This window comes from Lagopus leucura, unplaced genomic scaffold (genome assembly GCF_019238085.1).
Source record: "Lagopus leucura isolate 7727_CA_CO unplaced genomic scaffold, USGS_WTPT01 Super-Scaffold_100057, whole genome shotgun sequence".
NCBI lineage: Eukaryota > Metazoa > Chordata > Aves > Galliformes > Phasianidae > Lagopus > Lagopus leucura.
Genome location: NW_024962303.1, coordinates 702159 through 716622, shown reverse-complemented (window position 1 = coordinate 716622; position 14464 = coordinate 702159). Strand labels below are relative to the sequence as shown.

General features: G+C 53.2%; 2 protein-coding genes across 4 annotated transcripts; both read left to right on the top strand.

Annotated features, from left to right (window-relative positions):
- The first annotated feature begins 4516 nt into the window (after positions 1–4516).
- On the top strand, positions 4517–8833 carry IGBP1 (immunoglobulin binding protein 1). Its single transcript, XM_042886410.1, is given in 7 exon segments — positions 4517–4559; positions 4562–4769; positions 4840–5124; positions 6428–6623; positions 7602–7687; positions 7999–8111; positions 8306–8833. Coding segments are annotated over 7 exon segments (1080 nt in total). The 3' UTR covers positions 8455–8833.
- A 1565-nt stretch (positions 8834–10398) lies between these two features.
- Positions 10399–14336, top strand: LOC122188251 (diacylglycerol O-acyltransferase 2-like). 3 transcript variants are annotated; one of them, XM_042886409.1, is made up of 8 exons: positions 10399–10502; positions 11629–11757; positions 11821–11928; positions 12139–12209; positions 12424–12628; positions 13270–13444; positions 13530–13732; positions 13844–14336. In XM_042886409.1, the coding sequence occupies exons 1-8, from the start codon at positions 10463–10465 to the stop codon at positions 13996–13998; spliced, it is 1086 nt and encodes a 361-aa protein (XP_042742343.1). In that variant the 5' UTR covers positions 10399–10462; the 3' UTR covers positions 13999–14336. The 3 variants fall into 3 exon arrangements, with proteins under 3 accessions (XP_042742343.1, XP_042742341.1, XP_042742342.1); XM_042886408.1 differs by having other exon boundaries at positions 10400–10502; positions 11629–11731; XM_042886407.1 differs by having other exon boundaries at positions 11629–11731; positions 13530–14336.
- The last annotated feature ends 128 nt before the right edge of the window (positions 14337–14464 follow it).

Sequence of the window (14464 nt, the reverse complement as noted above, 5' to 3'; positions counted from 1 at the left end):
GTGGCTCATGCACAGAAGAAAACCGTCCCTCTGCAAGCAATTTGGTGAGAATCAGGCAAAGGGTTTGCTCTGAAAAGCCTCCTCCCTGTTATTGCTTGGCTTTTGCGTTTGAGAAGAGTAAAACAGGTGTGAACATGGCTGCTCCCTGCTGGTTAAGGATGCTGCTTAACTAATTCTAGGCGGACAATCCAAGCAAGGGCAACGAGCTGTTGGTCAATAAGTAAAATCTATGGGGAAGAATGGCACTGCCTTCAAGGATGCTTTGGGATATTCCTTCCCTACAGCCCCAGAATGCAATTCTGAGAGGAGAGTGCTTGAAAACACAGCTCCTTCCTTCTGCTGACCCCATGGATGGCTGAGCCAGAACAAGGGGGAGGCACAACTGAGGTCACTGTTTGGGGCTCAGCTGTTGATCAGTGCCTATTCCGTCCTAAAGATCTGGGGAATGTTACCTTGACCTTTGGTGTTTACAGCATCACACCACCAGATACAAACATGAGCAGAGACTTGTATTTAAGGAAAAACCCTTGGCTCTTTGTTCTCCTTTATTTGTAGGGTGTTCAGCAATGTCACGAAGTCTTGAGGATGATAAGTAACAAACAGGGATTGCCCTTGTGGGGATCTTCAACTGAGAGATGTAGGTGAGTAACAGACATAAGACCAGAGGGGGAACTGGTCCCCAGTCTGAGGGCCCTTGAGCACAGCTTAAAGGGCAGCTGCAGCAATGGCTGTGCTGGATTCAGAGAGGAAGGAGACTTCCATGTTTTCCTTGAGGCTCAGCAGGCTGGAAACCCTCCCAGCTCTGCGCCCCTCAGTTCACCAAGTTGCAGGGCACAATTCCCAGATGGAAAAGGCTTCTACAGAGAACAGCACTCCTGTAGTGGAAATGCTAACTTATGGCCTGAAGCAGTGATGGAGCACTGGTGGGAAGGCAGGGCCAACCCAGGGGAGCTCAGGTGCATGCAATGCACTGAGTGATGGAAGGGATGGAGCCAGGGTCCACCCCTGCCCAGCCCTCATTTAAGGGTTGGTGGTGGAGGTGAGGGCATCTCTTGCTGGAGATCCCTGCATAGCTGAGGTCTTCCAAAGGTAAGCAGCTCTTTTCCTTCATTTCTGCATCTGTGGCTGCTGCATTTGGGCTTGTTCTCATTTGCTGTAGCCAAAGACTTTGCCACCCTGCCATTATCACCCCATTACAGCATTGCGACTCCAAAGTTAAAATCTCTCTTGGTGCTTGCTTATTGCTCTCCAGAGCAAAACTAACGTGTCAGAGAGCTCAGGAGCACGATGCTACCTGCTTCTGTTCCAGCACTCTGTGGCCTTTTCCAACTATCTTTCTGCCAGTACAGAAAAGGTGCCGTGGTCCTCCTTTGAATGATGAAATGATACCACCCTCCTTCTGTTTACTTATGGGGACACTGCCTCTGAAGGCAGTCAGAAAGTGAGGTAAGGTGGAATGAGGGCTGCAGAACAGCCTCCTCTACAAAGCAGAAGCAGGCACAAGCCCATGAGCAGCCCAGGGTCTCTGTGCCACGGGGCTTTTCCAGGCATGCCCTAGAAGTGCAGACAGATTTTGAGGACCTTCTCAGTTTGCATATGTGTCAGCCTTGACCACTGCACAGTGGAGCAAGGGATTTCCAGGCATGCTTCTGTCTGGCTGGAGCATTACTGGTGTGTGCTGTGCTACAGGGGATAGCAGGAGCTCTGAAGCCTTCCAGGTGGCTGGATGCATTTGTAATATGCTGGTGCTCCTGGGGAGCACAAAGCGGGCCCTCTGGTTGTGCAGTCAGATGCTCTGCACACATGCCTTAAATGCAATACACCACAGCAGTTCTAGGTTTGCTACATGTATAGTGGAAAGCACGAGGGCATGTTTCATGGCTGAGAAACATAAGAGCTGTCCAGAACCTGTGGCCGGGCCCTAGATATTGACTTTATGCTGAGAACCTACCATACTGAGACACACGAGAATGGGAGAGCAGGAGAAATCAATCCTGCTTGTAAAAGCTGGGACACTCCTCCTTTTCACATGTAGCAGGACTAATCACAGCCACCATCCCTACCGTCAGGGTCTTGCTGGGTAATTACACCTGCCAAAGAATCATTTATTTTTTCCCTTGTGTTAAGAATGCTGCCTCTGTAATTGGAAGAGGCAGCTCCAAAAAAAAAACCCACATCCTGCCAGTCTGTAAGAGGACGCTGTGTGTGGGTACATGCACCTCATTATATTGAGGCTGGAGAGCAGACAGACCACGGGCACTTTGGTCACCAGTCCTTATTGACTTCATTCTCTGCTGTGTAAGTGAAGCCTGTTGTTGACCATATGGGACAGCAGACAAAACCAGGGGTAGTTAACTGCTAGCAAGGAGCTTTAGGAGCCTCCAACTAGCAAACAAGTTTGCCCACTCGACTCCTCCTTCTCCATCTTGGAGGAAGCAGGGCTTAATGTAGATTTCCTGCTCTCTCAGTCCAGCTTGCATGGTGAGCTGTGATAATGTGCTGCTCGAGGCCAGTCGTGTGCTGCCACTGATAGCCTGGGTCTAAGCTGACCCCTCCTTCCCGATTTTAAAGAGAGGGAAAGCAGGCTGAGGTCCCGCGCTCCATCATCAGCCTCTGCACAGCTATTTGGAGAGCAAGCAGACAGCTCCTCTTGAACCTGTCCGGCTTGTTCTGAAGGCTTACAAGAAGAATGCCCAAAGGAGAAGTTTAATCTTTAACAAACAGAGATATTCTACAGGCAATGTGATCTCTGAACTGCTGAGGCTATCCTGGTAACACAAAGGTGACGGCGTTCACTCCAGCATTCTCTATCGCTCTGATCCTCAAAACGTTGTTGAAATTTAGAACCTTGGAGAGAGTGATACGATAGGTTTACTGTGGGGTTTCCAGTAATGCACACGAAGGTGAAAGATGCTGTATCAAGTGCATTGCTGCCTCTCTAATGAAAGTGAACTGACTGTAATTATTGGGGATTTCGCAGTATCTTCTGCCAGTGAGCAACGAACGGCTGTAGATTCCTGGCCCTGTTCTACTTCCAGTTAATACATTAATTAGTTTTCCCACCACTGGACATACTGCTTTTTACTTCCTGCCTTGTGTGCAGGATTACCACAGAACGATGTGCTAAGCTGTTGACAGAGCTCACACCACTGGTGTCTGTGTTTTCAGTCAAAACATGGTCATGCAGAGGGGGGATGAGAGAAAAGTACAGCCATCGAGATGTGCTCAGGACACAGCATGCAGGATCCTAAACCCACAACTCTTCAGCTTTTATGATTAACTTTTTATCAATGTATCTCATGCACGCACGAATAAAGCAAACAGAGCAAATCATAAACTGACTCATCTGTGGAAACTGAGTGCTTCCAGCCTGCCCTGAATTACTGTCACACCATATAAATTGTTCACATCTAGGTCAATGACTTGTATCGTGTTTCTGTGTTTGTAAAAGTGTAGCTTTAACCCTTACCCATCTTATGCCTGTTTTAATTTCAGGGGTACATAAGGGAAGAAAAGAAACACGTGGAGAAGAAATGGCAGTAGGCACTGCACCTGAACAGCAAAACACAGCACTGTGCTGCCAGGTGTCCAGGATGCTGTGTCACATTCCAGACCCGGGCAGTGCAGCGATGGCTGCGTGCAGAACGAGCGCACAGTGCAGCCCAGCCTTGACATCAAGGTGCCATCAAGGCTCTTCCAGGAGCAGGACGGGCCACGTGAAGCACCTGTCCGTGCCTGGGGCAGGGCGTGCTGGCTTTCTGACCACGCGTTTCCGCAGTAGCGGTGATTTGGGGGCCCCTGGAGGGACCCACGGCAGTGCCTGGTGTGTGGGTGTCACGGCGATGGCTTGGCTCCCTCTGGTGCAGCGGCACGAGCAAAACACAGCTGGCTGCACCCAGCCGAGGGAGCTGAGCCCTGCAGGGCTGCCGGCACGGGGTCCTCGGCACGGCGGCTCGTAATCCCGATCTCTGGTTGGTTTTACAGCGACTGTTCCCCATTCTGGAGCAAGCACTGCTCAGCTCCAGCTCGGCTCCTGCTGCACTGCGCTGTGTGGACGGACTCTGGCCTTCGGCTGTGCTTTTTATTTAATTAACAGAAATCAATGAAAATAACGGAAAGAGACTTGTGCCATTGAACAAAACCAGCAAACGACCATCTGCAGAGGAGGGGATATGGGAGCACTATTCAAATAAGAGGCAGCCGGAGGGGCTCGGTGCGATCCGGGATGCATCTGTGCGAGCCCGGATCTGCGTCACTGCACGGCGCTCCGGGGCCAAGAAACGGAGAGCTGCCGCCACGTGTGGGTGAAACTGAGGCTGAGAGGTGCGCAGATCCGGATAGGTGCATCCCTAACTGATTGGACCTCCGATTTGTTAACGCTCTGCTTTGCGTTCCCTACGGCCTCGGTTCGGACCATCCTGTGACCGCACTTCTGCGCGCTCACGGCGGCCCGGCCCCGCCCTCACCAAGATGGCGGCGCCATTCTCACCAAGATGGCGGCTCCGCCCTCACCAAGATGGCGGAAGGGGCGTCGCCGCCGTTACCGGAAGCGGGCGGCAGGCGGTTCCTTCCCGGCCCAGCATGGCGGAGGCGCCGGGCGAAGGCCCGCGGCTGCCGGAGCTGCTGGAGACGGGCTGGCGGCTGCTGGAGGAGGTGGAGGCCAGCACCGAGCCGTCCTCCGGAGCCCCGTCCGTGCAGGCCAAGGTGCGGCGGGGGCTGGGCGCGCTGCAGCAGGCGGCCGCCATGGTGGAGGAGCTGCAGCTGTTCAGGTGAGGCGGCAGGGCCGCGGGGCCGGGGCCGCAGCGCCGGGCGGGCTGTGAGCCGATCCGTTGCTTGCAGCGAGAACGAGGAGCTGGAGGAGATCGCCTCGGCCGACCTGAAGTACCTGCTGGTGCCCGCGCTGCTGGGTGCGCTGACGCTGCGGCAGGTGGAGCCGAGCCGGCGGCGGGAGCACCTGGAGAGCGCCCGGAGGCACCTGTGCCGCTTCCTGGAGCTGTGCCGCTCCTACGGGCTGAGCGGAGCCCCGCCGCCCCCAGCCGCCCCTCGGGAGGACGGCGAGCCCGGCAGCGCCGCGCAGAGCAGCCTGCTGGCCATGGCCTCCAGCCGGCAGGCCAAGATCGAGAGGTGAGAGCCGCGGGATGGGCCTTGAGGGCTCAGCCTTTCCTGCACGGGCACTGCCTGCCTGTCGGTGTGCCTGTCGGTGTGCCTGTCGGTGTGCCTGTCGGTGTGCCTGTCCGTGTGCAGCACTGCGGCTCCTGCTGAGCTCCACCCCAGCTGGCCCCACCTCAGCAGATGGGAGGCGGCTGCCCCAAGCCCTGCTGTGAGCAGGTTCGTGCTTGACCTGCTTGGAGGACGAGCCGTTGCAATTACAGCAACAGGGACAAAAACTTCCCAGAGCTCTGTGTCATCATGCAGAGCTGTCCCGTCCCAGTTGCCATTGTCAGTAGTTGACTAAAGGGAGCTCATCCTGCTGCAAACAAACCAGAGAGGGGCGGTTTGCTTTGCCTCCCTGCAGCACAGGGCTGGGCAGGCAGGTGCTCAACTTCTTAAGGTGTGTTTTTCAGGGTTTTCTGTGGAGCGTTTTATAGAACAGCTCATAGCTCCATGTCCTTTCAGCTCCCATAGGCTGCTAATCTTCGATTCTTACTGTTCATTCTGTGGTGACGCTGTAACTGAAGGATTTACCCTGGAAGTGTGTTAGATAGGTAGTCCTCCTCCCTGCCCCCTGCTTCTCTTAATTAGGCCAAGAAAATCCAGAAAGCCAAAAGCACAGTAAAAAACTCATCTGCAGGCATATAACCATCTGAGACAGAAATTGGAAATGTGCTCAGTTGTCCTTTTAACCTCTGGCAAAGTCTAGTAAAAATCCATTGCAGTGCCCAAGTTGGAGTTGAGAGTAGGACAGAATGGAGAAAGTGGGTGGAGAGGATCTGGATGCTGCAGGTATGTGTATGGTCATGCATTTTCAAAGCCTTTGTAAGCACAGTGGAACTCTTCTGTAGTTTTCATCTGTCAGAAACTCACACTGAGGTGGAGTTATATCCTCATGCTTGGTGTTCTGCCTCTTACTTGTGCTTTGTTAGAGGTCACCAGGAAATGACAGCTGGTATGATCTGCTGCTATGTTCCTGAAAGTCACTGCTTTAGCTCTGTGGGACTGTTGGTCCCTTGCTGTATGAGTGGGTCGTGCTCTCACTGGTACATTCCTCAGCAATATGAGGCTCTTTGTGAATAGCTGGGATTTATTTACCCTAGTGAGCAGTGATCAGAAACTGGCACTTCTGTGCAAAGCAATTAATGTGGGACGGGAAATAGCTCTCTAACTACATTTTATTCAAGTTCAAGAAATAGTTTATTTTGGAAGACAGAGTGGGCTGTGCTGGAAAGTTTATTGGAATTAATTAATTATTCTTTTCTCTTCGAGCCAGATATAAGCAGAAAAAGGAACTGGAGAACAAGTTGGCCTCTCTGAGAACCTTTGTGGAGAGTGGGCAGGCAGATGAGGAGCAAATACGGGAGCTGTATCTACTGCAGGCCCGGAAATGGGTCAACATCAGCTTTGAGGAAATTGAGAGCATCGACCAGGAAATGGTCATCTTGAAGAGCAGGGATACAATGAAGCAGGTATGAAGTCTCTCTTGATCTGCAGGTCCTGTGAACTCTGCATAGTTAGATCTCATGATAAAAGCTGTTGTGGGTAAATGAACCGTGGAGGAATTCATCAGAGTTTCCTAAATCTTGTTCTTTGGATTCTAGATCAGAGTCTTAGCTCGTGCACAGCATAAATGGATGGGGCTTGGTTGAATTCTGAATGGCCAGTGGTGCTGCCACATATCTTAGACAGTCATGGATTGTTAAATGCTGGAGCACTGAATATCAGAGCATAGCTGCTCTGCACACAGAGGCTTTTTTCCACTTGGCTGGGTTGTGCCAGACCTTTAACTCTAAAGAAGTAAATACGTTTTTTAATTAAAACAAGACCTTCGTGGCTCTTATTTTTTTTCAAGACTGCACTTTTGAGCCTACAGAAAATCCTGATGTTAGAGTAAAACATTCCATTCCGAGTGAGGAAAGCTGCTTAGGGACCTGCAAATCATGTGTAGGACAGTTTCTGCAGACTTCATGCTACTCACCTCAAATGTCTGTCTAGAATTAAAAAATCTGAGTGTACCATAGTCCAGCTTTGGCACAGCTGGTTTGTGCAATTCTTTATTGCAGAGCTCTGCTGTTCTGTAGTGCCCTGGGTGATATCTTCATGAATGATGAGCTTGATTGGCTTCATAATGTACTGCGTTTGATCCATGGAAAAAATAAGCTATATTTCATGCTTTGATCTGAGCTGATCTGGTTTAGCTCTGTTGACTTTCTGCTTTGATCAGAGTGAGTATAACAAAGGCACAAAGCGGAGTGATTTGTGGAAGCTCACAGATGGAGTTCATGATTTAAACTGGATTAAGAGCTGAATTGTCTGACTTGGGATGTTGCACTGACAGCAGAGGCATTTATTTTCTACAAGACCCTTAGTAGCTTGCTTGGGGTGGGAGGTGAAGAAGGGAACTCTTATCTACATGATTGTCTTATGACTCTTGTTGGCAATTTCAGTCCTCAGCACCGCCACATGGTCCTTCTCGGCAAGTCAGGACTCCACTGAAACCTTTCATTCTTACCCGGGATGCAGTTCAGGCTAAGTATGTTGGTTTTTGACTATTTAAACACAGTGTGATGCAGTGTTGTGTTTTCATGGTGAGTCTAAGATCCTTTTCCAAATGCAGGAGGGCAGTCGTTGTCTTCAGGTAGCATGTCACACCAAGATTGCATCTGTTGTATGGTGAGGGATGGGGGAACTTCTGATACATTTCTTCCAGTCTCTAACTTCTTTTGTTGTCAGCATATTTCAGTGTCTCAGCTGTCAGTACAAGTTGGGGTGCAGAGCAGTTCCATGCACTGATGTTGGTTCAGTCGTGCAGAACGTTCCTTGACCATCTGTCTCGTCCTGTAGAGTGTTTGGTGCTGGATATCCTGGCCTGCCAACTATGACTGTAAACGACTGGTATGATCAGAAGAGAAGGGAAGAAGCAGCACGTGGTCAGACTGCACCTCAGAGGCCACCAAGTAAGGCAGAATGGATCCAAAATGGGAATAGAGAACTTGGTAGCTCTCTTGAGGGGAAGGGTGAATGGGAATGTATTCAGGATGTGAAACACCCGCTAGCTTTCTCCATTGGGTTTGAGAATAAATGGTTGCTGGGCTGCTGTGTGGCAGTTCCTGCTTTCTGTCTGGACCTCACTCTTGTTCTTGGCCTTTAGCAGACACAAATGACGAAGAGTCGCAGAAGGAGCAGCAGGAGAAAACAAAGGAGGAGGATGATGAGGAAGCTCTTCAAAAAGCTCGGGACTGGGATGACTGGAAAGATACACACCCAAGAGGCTATGGCAACCGGCAGAACATGGGCTGATGCTCCAGCAGCAGAGAGAGCAGGGCCTGGAAATCCTGTAAGAGTTGCCTATGTCTCGCAGGCGTAGGAATAAATGCACTGTACATATGCAGAGGTATCCTTGGCTTCTCTGCGAGTCACTGGAATCAGAGGAGTGAGCGTGACAATTTGCTTTGGTTTACATGAAACGTCAGGCTGACAGCGTGCTTGTCCTGTGCAGTGACAGCGGGGGCTCCTGGCAGCGGGCGCTGTGATGGGTCAGGCTGCCTCTGCCCTCCCAGTCAGAGGAAGTCCTTGAAAGAAAAGTACCTGAGTTTGGAAACCGCTCTTTGTATTGTTGGTGGATGTATTTATTTTTTCCTCTATATTTTAAACAAAATAAAATCTCTTGTGTTGCCTAGTTCTCCTTGTGAAAATCCATTGCTTTTCATCCTGGTCTCTTCCAGGGCTTGTGTCAGCTGGACAGTTATTTTGGCCAGGGCTACTGTTGGCCCTTTCCACTGCCTCATCGCTCTGTCCCTCCCCAGGTAGAGGTTTTTTGTGGGTTTTTTTTGGTATGTTAAGTAGATCAGGTGTTCTGAGGGCAACGTGTTGAAGTGCTGATACTACACATAGTACAACAGCCTTAATATGAATGTTTGTCCTTTTGCTTTGTGTAACGTGGAGTCTGCGTATGTATGGACAGTGTATGTCCTCAGGACCCTCTAATGGGGCATTGCCAAGGCCAGTGCTGGGACACAGCAGTGCCACATGCAGAGGAGTAATGCGTTGGTGGTCAGCATGCTCTGAAATATCCTTACAGAATAGCCTTGAAGGATCTGGGTTCCTCTAAAGCAAGCTAGTGGGAGCTCTGGCCTTGCCAGCTGTGGGCCAGCAGCTGCCATTAGGTTGTTCTAAACCTGTTAAAAATGCAAAGTATGCTACAAATGTCAGGATTAAAAAAAAAAGAAGTACCTCTCCTGCTTGTGTGATAGCACATTTTCCAGAGCAGTTTCAATCTTTTATTTGGCCCCAGCTGAGGCTTCATCAGCAGCTGCTCCCTCACCTTTAGGAACAATGGGATTTTAGAAGAATTTAGCTCTTTTTTTTCTTCTTATGAGCATGATTCATGCAAGCTGGGCTGCACGATTGCTCAGATGCAATGTCAGCACCTCTTGGCAGCGTGTGCTGAGGAGCTGCCAGTAGTCTGCAATGGATGCAGCTCCCTCTTTTTCCAGGTATTTTTTTTTCCTATGATTTACCAGATCAGATTGTGGATTTCTGTGCCTTCCAAAACTTTTTTTTTTTTTTGCTTTAACAACGTGTGCAATCTTGAATATGAATTAACTCCTTTCCTGTGTTGCTGTCAGCCTGCTGCTCCTGGTGAGTCCTTCTGGAAAGACGTGGCTCCGCTGGATGGCATCCTGCAGGTTTTCTGTCCCCTCCACTGCCGGCCTACAGCCCGCTCTCTGGGCTGCTTCCATGCTGCTTTTGTTTCCTCCTTTCTTCATGCATTTGGAAGGGAACCTTTCCCATTTTTATTTTGTGAAGTTGCACCCAGTCTTTTTGGTCTCCTACACCTGTCCTTTAGCAAGCAGGACTACATGCCAGCATGAAGGCTTCTTCCAGTGGAGGAAATCTGGATGCCAGGCACCACCCTGGCCATCCTCTTGGTTTGCTGAGGAGGGAACCACATGGCTGTGGCTGACAACCAGCTCACCAAGCTGCATCCTACCCCACTGGGTATCAGGGTGACATTTTCAGGTGCCTCTTGCATCGCACCAGCAGGGCAGGATGGCGGGTTGTGAAACACCCACAGTGCCATTCCTGGGGGGCAACGGCTGCCGGCGGTGACAAGGAGGAGTTGTCACTGTGTGACTGCTCCCAAGGAGCTCCAGCACCCACCCTGGCCCTGCTCCTCTCCACACGTCCCCCTCGCATCGGTCGGGGCGGTCACCGAGGCCGGCTGAGCGATCAATCGCCGCCCAGGATTTCCAAACCTGCCTTTTAACCCACTGAGCCGGGCTCCAAAGCAGAGCTTCCTGCCACCATGAAAACAATCATTGCAGCCTGTTCCCAAAATCTGAGTGGTAAGGAATATCCAAATGTTTGAATGGTTCCGAACGCTCCGGCGCTGTATGGGCTCGGGCAATTAGCGTTTGCTGTCACTTATTGTCTGTTTGCTTTAAGACTGCTCAGGGGAAAGGGAGGTGTTGGGAACAATTTGGGGTTAGCGGCACCAGAGGAAAACATAAAGTTGCTCAACAGGAATGGGATTTCTTAAGTTAATGCTGACCAGGCGTTAGGAAACGCTCCTCCTGTGAGATGCTGCAAAGTGATGCCAGTTCTGCTCTCATCTCCGCGCTGCCCGGAGCTGTGGACGCTGAGCTCCTCAGGGGAGGCTCCCACCACGACTGGGGAGCGGTGTGGGCACAGCACCAGGCATCGCCCATTGCTCCGCTGATGGTTTTCATTGTGCAGTCTGGAAACCAGCGGAGTGCTCGAGGGGCTGTAAAAAGAGCTAAAAAAAGCAACGTTGGGGTAGGCACAGATGGGCTGTGTGTCTTCGCTGGAAAAGTCAGCAGGCATTGGGAAAGCTGAGAGCCACGGGGCTGGAGGATTTCTGGGAATGTGGCATAGCAGGGGGGTGTTTGGAACGGGGACAGCGCTGAGAGGGAGAGGGGGCAGAATCCTTCTGCCAGGGTGGTTCCAGCACTCTGTTTTTCCCTATTGCTCCGTTCTTCCCCATTGCGCTGTTCCTGATTTGGTTTGAGGTGGGAAGAGGTGAGCTCCCCCCGGGACTGCTGCTGGTCCTCAATGGGCACAGCTCTATCCCCTCTTCCCCTGCACATCTCTCTCACTGCAGGTTTCAAGTTGTTTTCACAGCCCTGCTGCATCTCAGACCTTTGGACGATGGCTCAGGCCCGTTTTGGGGGAGGAGGGATGGGGCTACTTGTGGAGTTTGGATCCTGGCACTGTCTGGGGTGGTTAATGGTTCACCAGATCCAGCAGCGGGGAGCAGGGCCAGGCTGTCTCTTCAGGGACAACGGGGGCATCCACCCCTACTGCTGTCCTTGGCACTGCCGGGAGGGCAGACATCAAGCATCCCCAGCCCATCCACCCTACATCCCAGCACCAGCCAAACAGGGCCACTCCTAGCATGGCGGTGACTCTGTGGATGGGAATGCTGAGCCCACCGTGTCTGTGTCCCCACAGGCAGCCGTGCCAGCCTCCATGCCGCCCTGCGCACACTGCTGGCCGTGCCATGGCCCTCACAGAGGGATGTCCGTGCCTGGCTGCAGCTCCTCGCCGTGCTCCAGTGGGTGCTCAGCTTCCTGCTGCTGGGTGAGTGGGGCCATGGGGGCTGTAGGGCCGGGCGTGCGCTCACTCACCCACCCCATCCCACAGGCCCCATCACCCTGGTGCTGCTGCTCTACCTGGTGTTCACCCGCTTCTGGCCCATCTCTGCTCTCTACCTGGCCTGGGTCATCTTTGACTGGGACACACCAGAGAAAGGTTCGATGGGATGGGATGGGATGGGATGGGATGGGATGGGATGGGATGGGATGGGATGGGATGGGGCACCCTATGGACACTCCATTTCTCTGGGTCTGCCCAAAGCAATGCCACATCTTCCTCCTTCTACCTACAAATGGCAGCAAGAGGGATGCAGCCCTCTGTCTGCTGGGATGGGCTCTCATGACTCCATTCCTGTCTCACTTGCAGGCGGCAGGAGGCTGCCATGCTTGAGGAGGTGGTCTGTGTGGAGGCATTTTCGGGATTATTTTCCTGTGAAGGTGAGGAGCGGGGTATGGTGTGGGGGTGATAACACAAACAGCTGTGGCACCATCCCAAAGGATCTGCCGTGCTCTCTAAGCAGTTCCCATGACTATGAACCAGACGGGAGCAGTGCTGTTATTCCAGGTGTCCCCAAGTCCTTGCCTGCAGCACACACTGCTACCACAGAGCCCTGTCAGTCCCCTCTGTGCCCACAGCCCTCTGTCCCTGCAGTTGGTGAAGACACACGACCTGTCCCCCGGCCACAACTACATCATTGGTTCCCACCCCCACGGCATCCTCTGCGTCGGCGCCTTCTGCAACTTCATCACAGGCTCCACCGGCTTCTCTGAGCTGTTCCCAGGCATCCGGCCCTTCCTCACCACACTGGCTGGCAACTTCCGCCTGCCCCTCTTCAGGGAGTACCTCATGAGTGGGGGTGAGTGGTGCGGGGTCGGGGTGGGGGTCCGGTGCCTGCATCCCTGCTTCCAGCCATGACCTCTGGTCCCCAGCTGTGCCCAGTGGCTGCGCTCCCAAGGAGCGGGCAGGGCATGGGCTGAGACTACCTGCACCTGTGCACGCTTTGCCTGCAACCTTTGTGCACCTTGTTTGCATCCTGCACGTATCTTTTTTGCAGTGTTTACATCCTCTGACATCTTGGTTGCATTCTGATTGCACCTGTGTGCATCCTATTCTTACCTCCTCTTGTGTTGTTTGCACCATCTGCAAACCTCACTTACATCCTGCTCGCATCCTGTGTGCTCCTGATCTGTGCTGTCTGCACCTTATGCACACCCTGTGCACACCTGTGAGCACCTTGTTTGCATGCTCTGCACACCCTGCTTGCACCCGTGCCCAGATTTTTGCACTCTTCTGAACCCCTCCACGTCTTGCTTGCACCCGTGCACACCCTGCCTGCACCCCATGTGCACCTTTTTTGCACTATTTCACTCTGCGCTCTGTGCTCACATCCCACCTGCAGCCCTGCTGTCCCCATTCTGTCCCTTCCAGACATGATCCCTAGCAGGGTCCTTGGCACAGTTTCCCCCCACCCTACAGACTGCATTTCTCCTGCCATAGGCCTGTGCCCAGTGACACGCCGTGCCATCGGCCACCTGCTCTCCAACAACGGCACCGGCAACGCCGTGGCCATCGTCATTGGAGGAGCAGCTGAGTCCCTCTCCTGCAGCCCCGGTGTCACCACGCTCATCCTGAAGAACCGTAAAGGCTTCGTCCGCATGGCCCTGCAGCACGGGTGAGTGTGGGAGCACTGGGAGGGCACCATGTGAGAGGCACGGGGTCCCAGCACACCCCCTCAATGCCACCATGTGCCCCCGCAGCGCCTTCCTCGTGCCCTCCTTCTCCTTCGGAGAGAACGAGCTGTTCCGCCAGGTGGTGTTTGAGGAGGGCAGCTGGATGCGGGCCGTGCAGCAGCGCTTCCAGAAGATGATGGGTTTTGCTCCCTGCGTTTTCTATGGCCGTGGCCTCACCTCGGTGCACTCGCGGGGCTTCCTGCCCTACGCCCGGCCCATCACCACCGTGGGTGAGCGGCTACAAGGGGAGGAGGAGGGTGTCTATTTGACACCGGGAGGTGGAACTCGGTTCACGTCCCACCAAGCTCAGTGCTGCCCTGTGATGGCTTCCCTTCCCGCAGTGGGGGAGCCAGTGACGGTGCCCAAGATCGAGGAGCCGAGCAGCGAGGTGGTGGATCTGTACCACGGCATGTACGTGCGCTCCCTGCTCAAGCTCTTCAATGACAACAAGACCAAGTACGGGCTGTCAGAAGGGGATGAGCTGCGCATCGTGTGAGTGCTGTGGGCATGGGGACGTGTGGCTGACAAGGCCCTGCTGCTCCCCCTCCTCCTCCTCTTCCTCTCCTGGCACCCAAAGGCTGGTGGAGACCCCAGAGGTGCTGCCTCCAGGATTGCAGTGATGGGCACGGCCCCATACAGTCACCATGAGCAGAAGGAGGGCGTAGGGTGTCGTGAGGAAGAGGAGGGAGGTCGTAGATTTGCATCCCCAAGGCCGGGCAGGGGAGGTGTTCCCCCCTTGGAGCAGGGGGAGGGACACTCAGACACAGGAACCGGTGACAGTGGCCTCGACGTGGTTGTTGGGTGATATCTGTCATACAAATTTCCATCCCCTCACCGTGTCCTGAGTGTGCTTTGGGGTGCTCGATCGATCGGGGCACAGCATGGGGGTGGGTGGATGGGGTTTGGTGGCACTGCAAGTAATGGCAACACAGTGCCAGTGCTCTGGATCTCCTTCCCCAGGC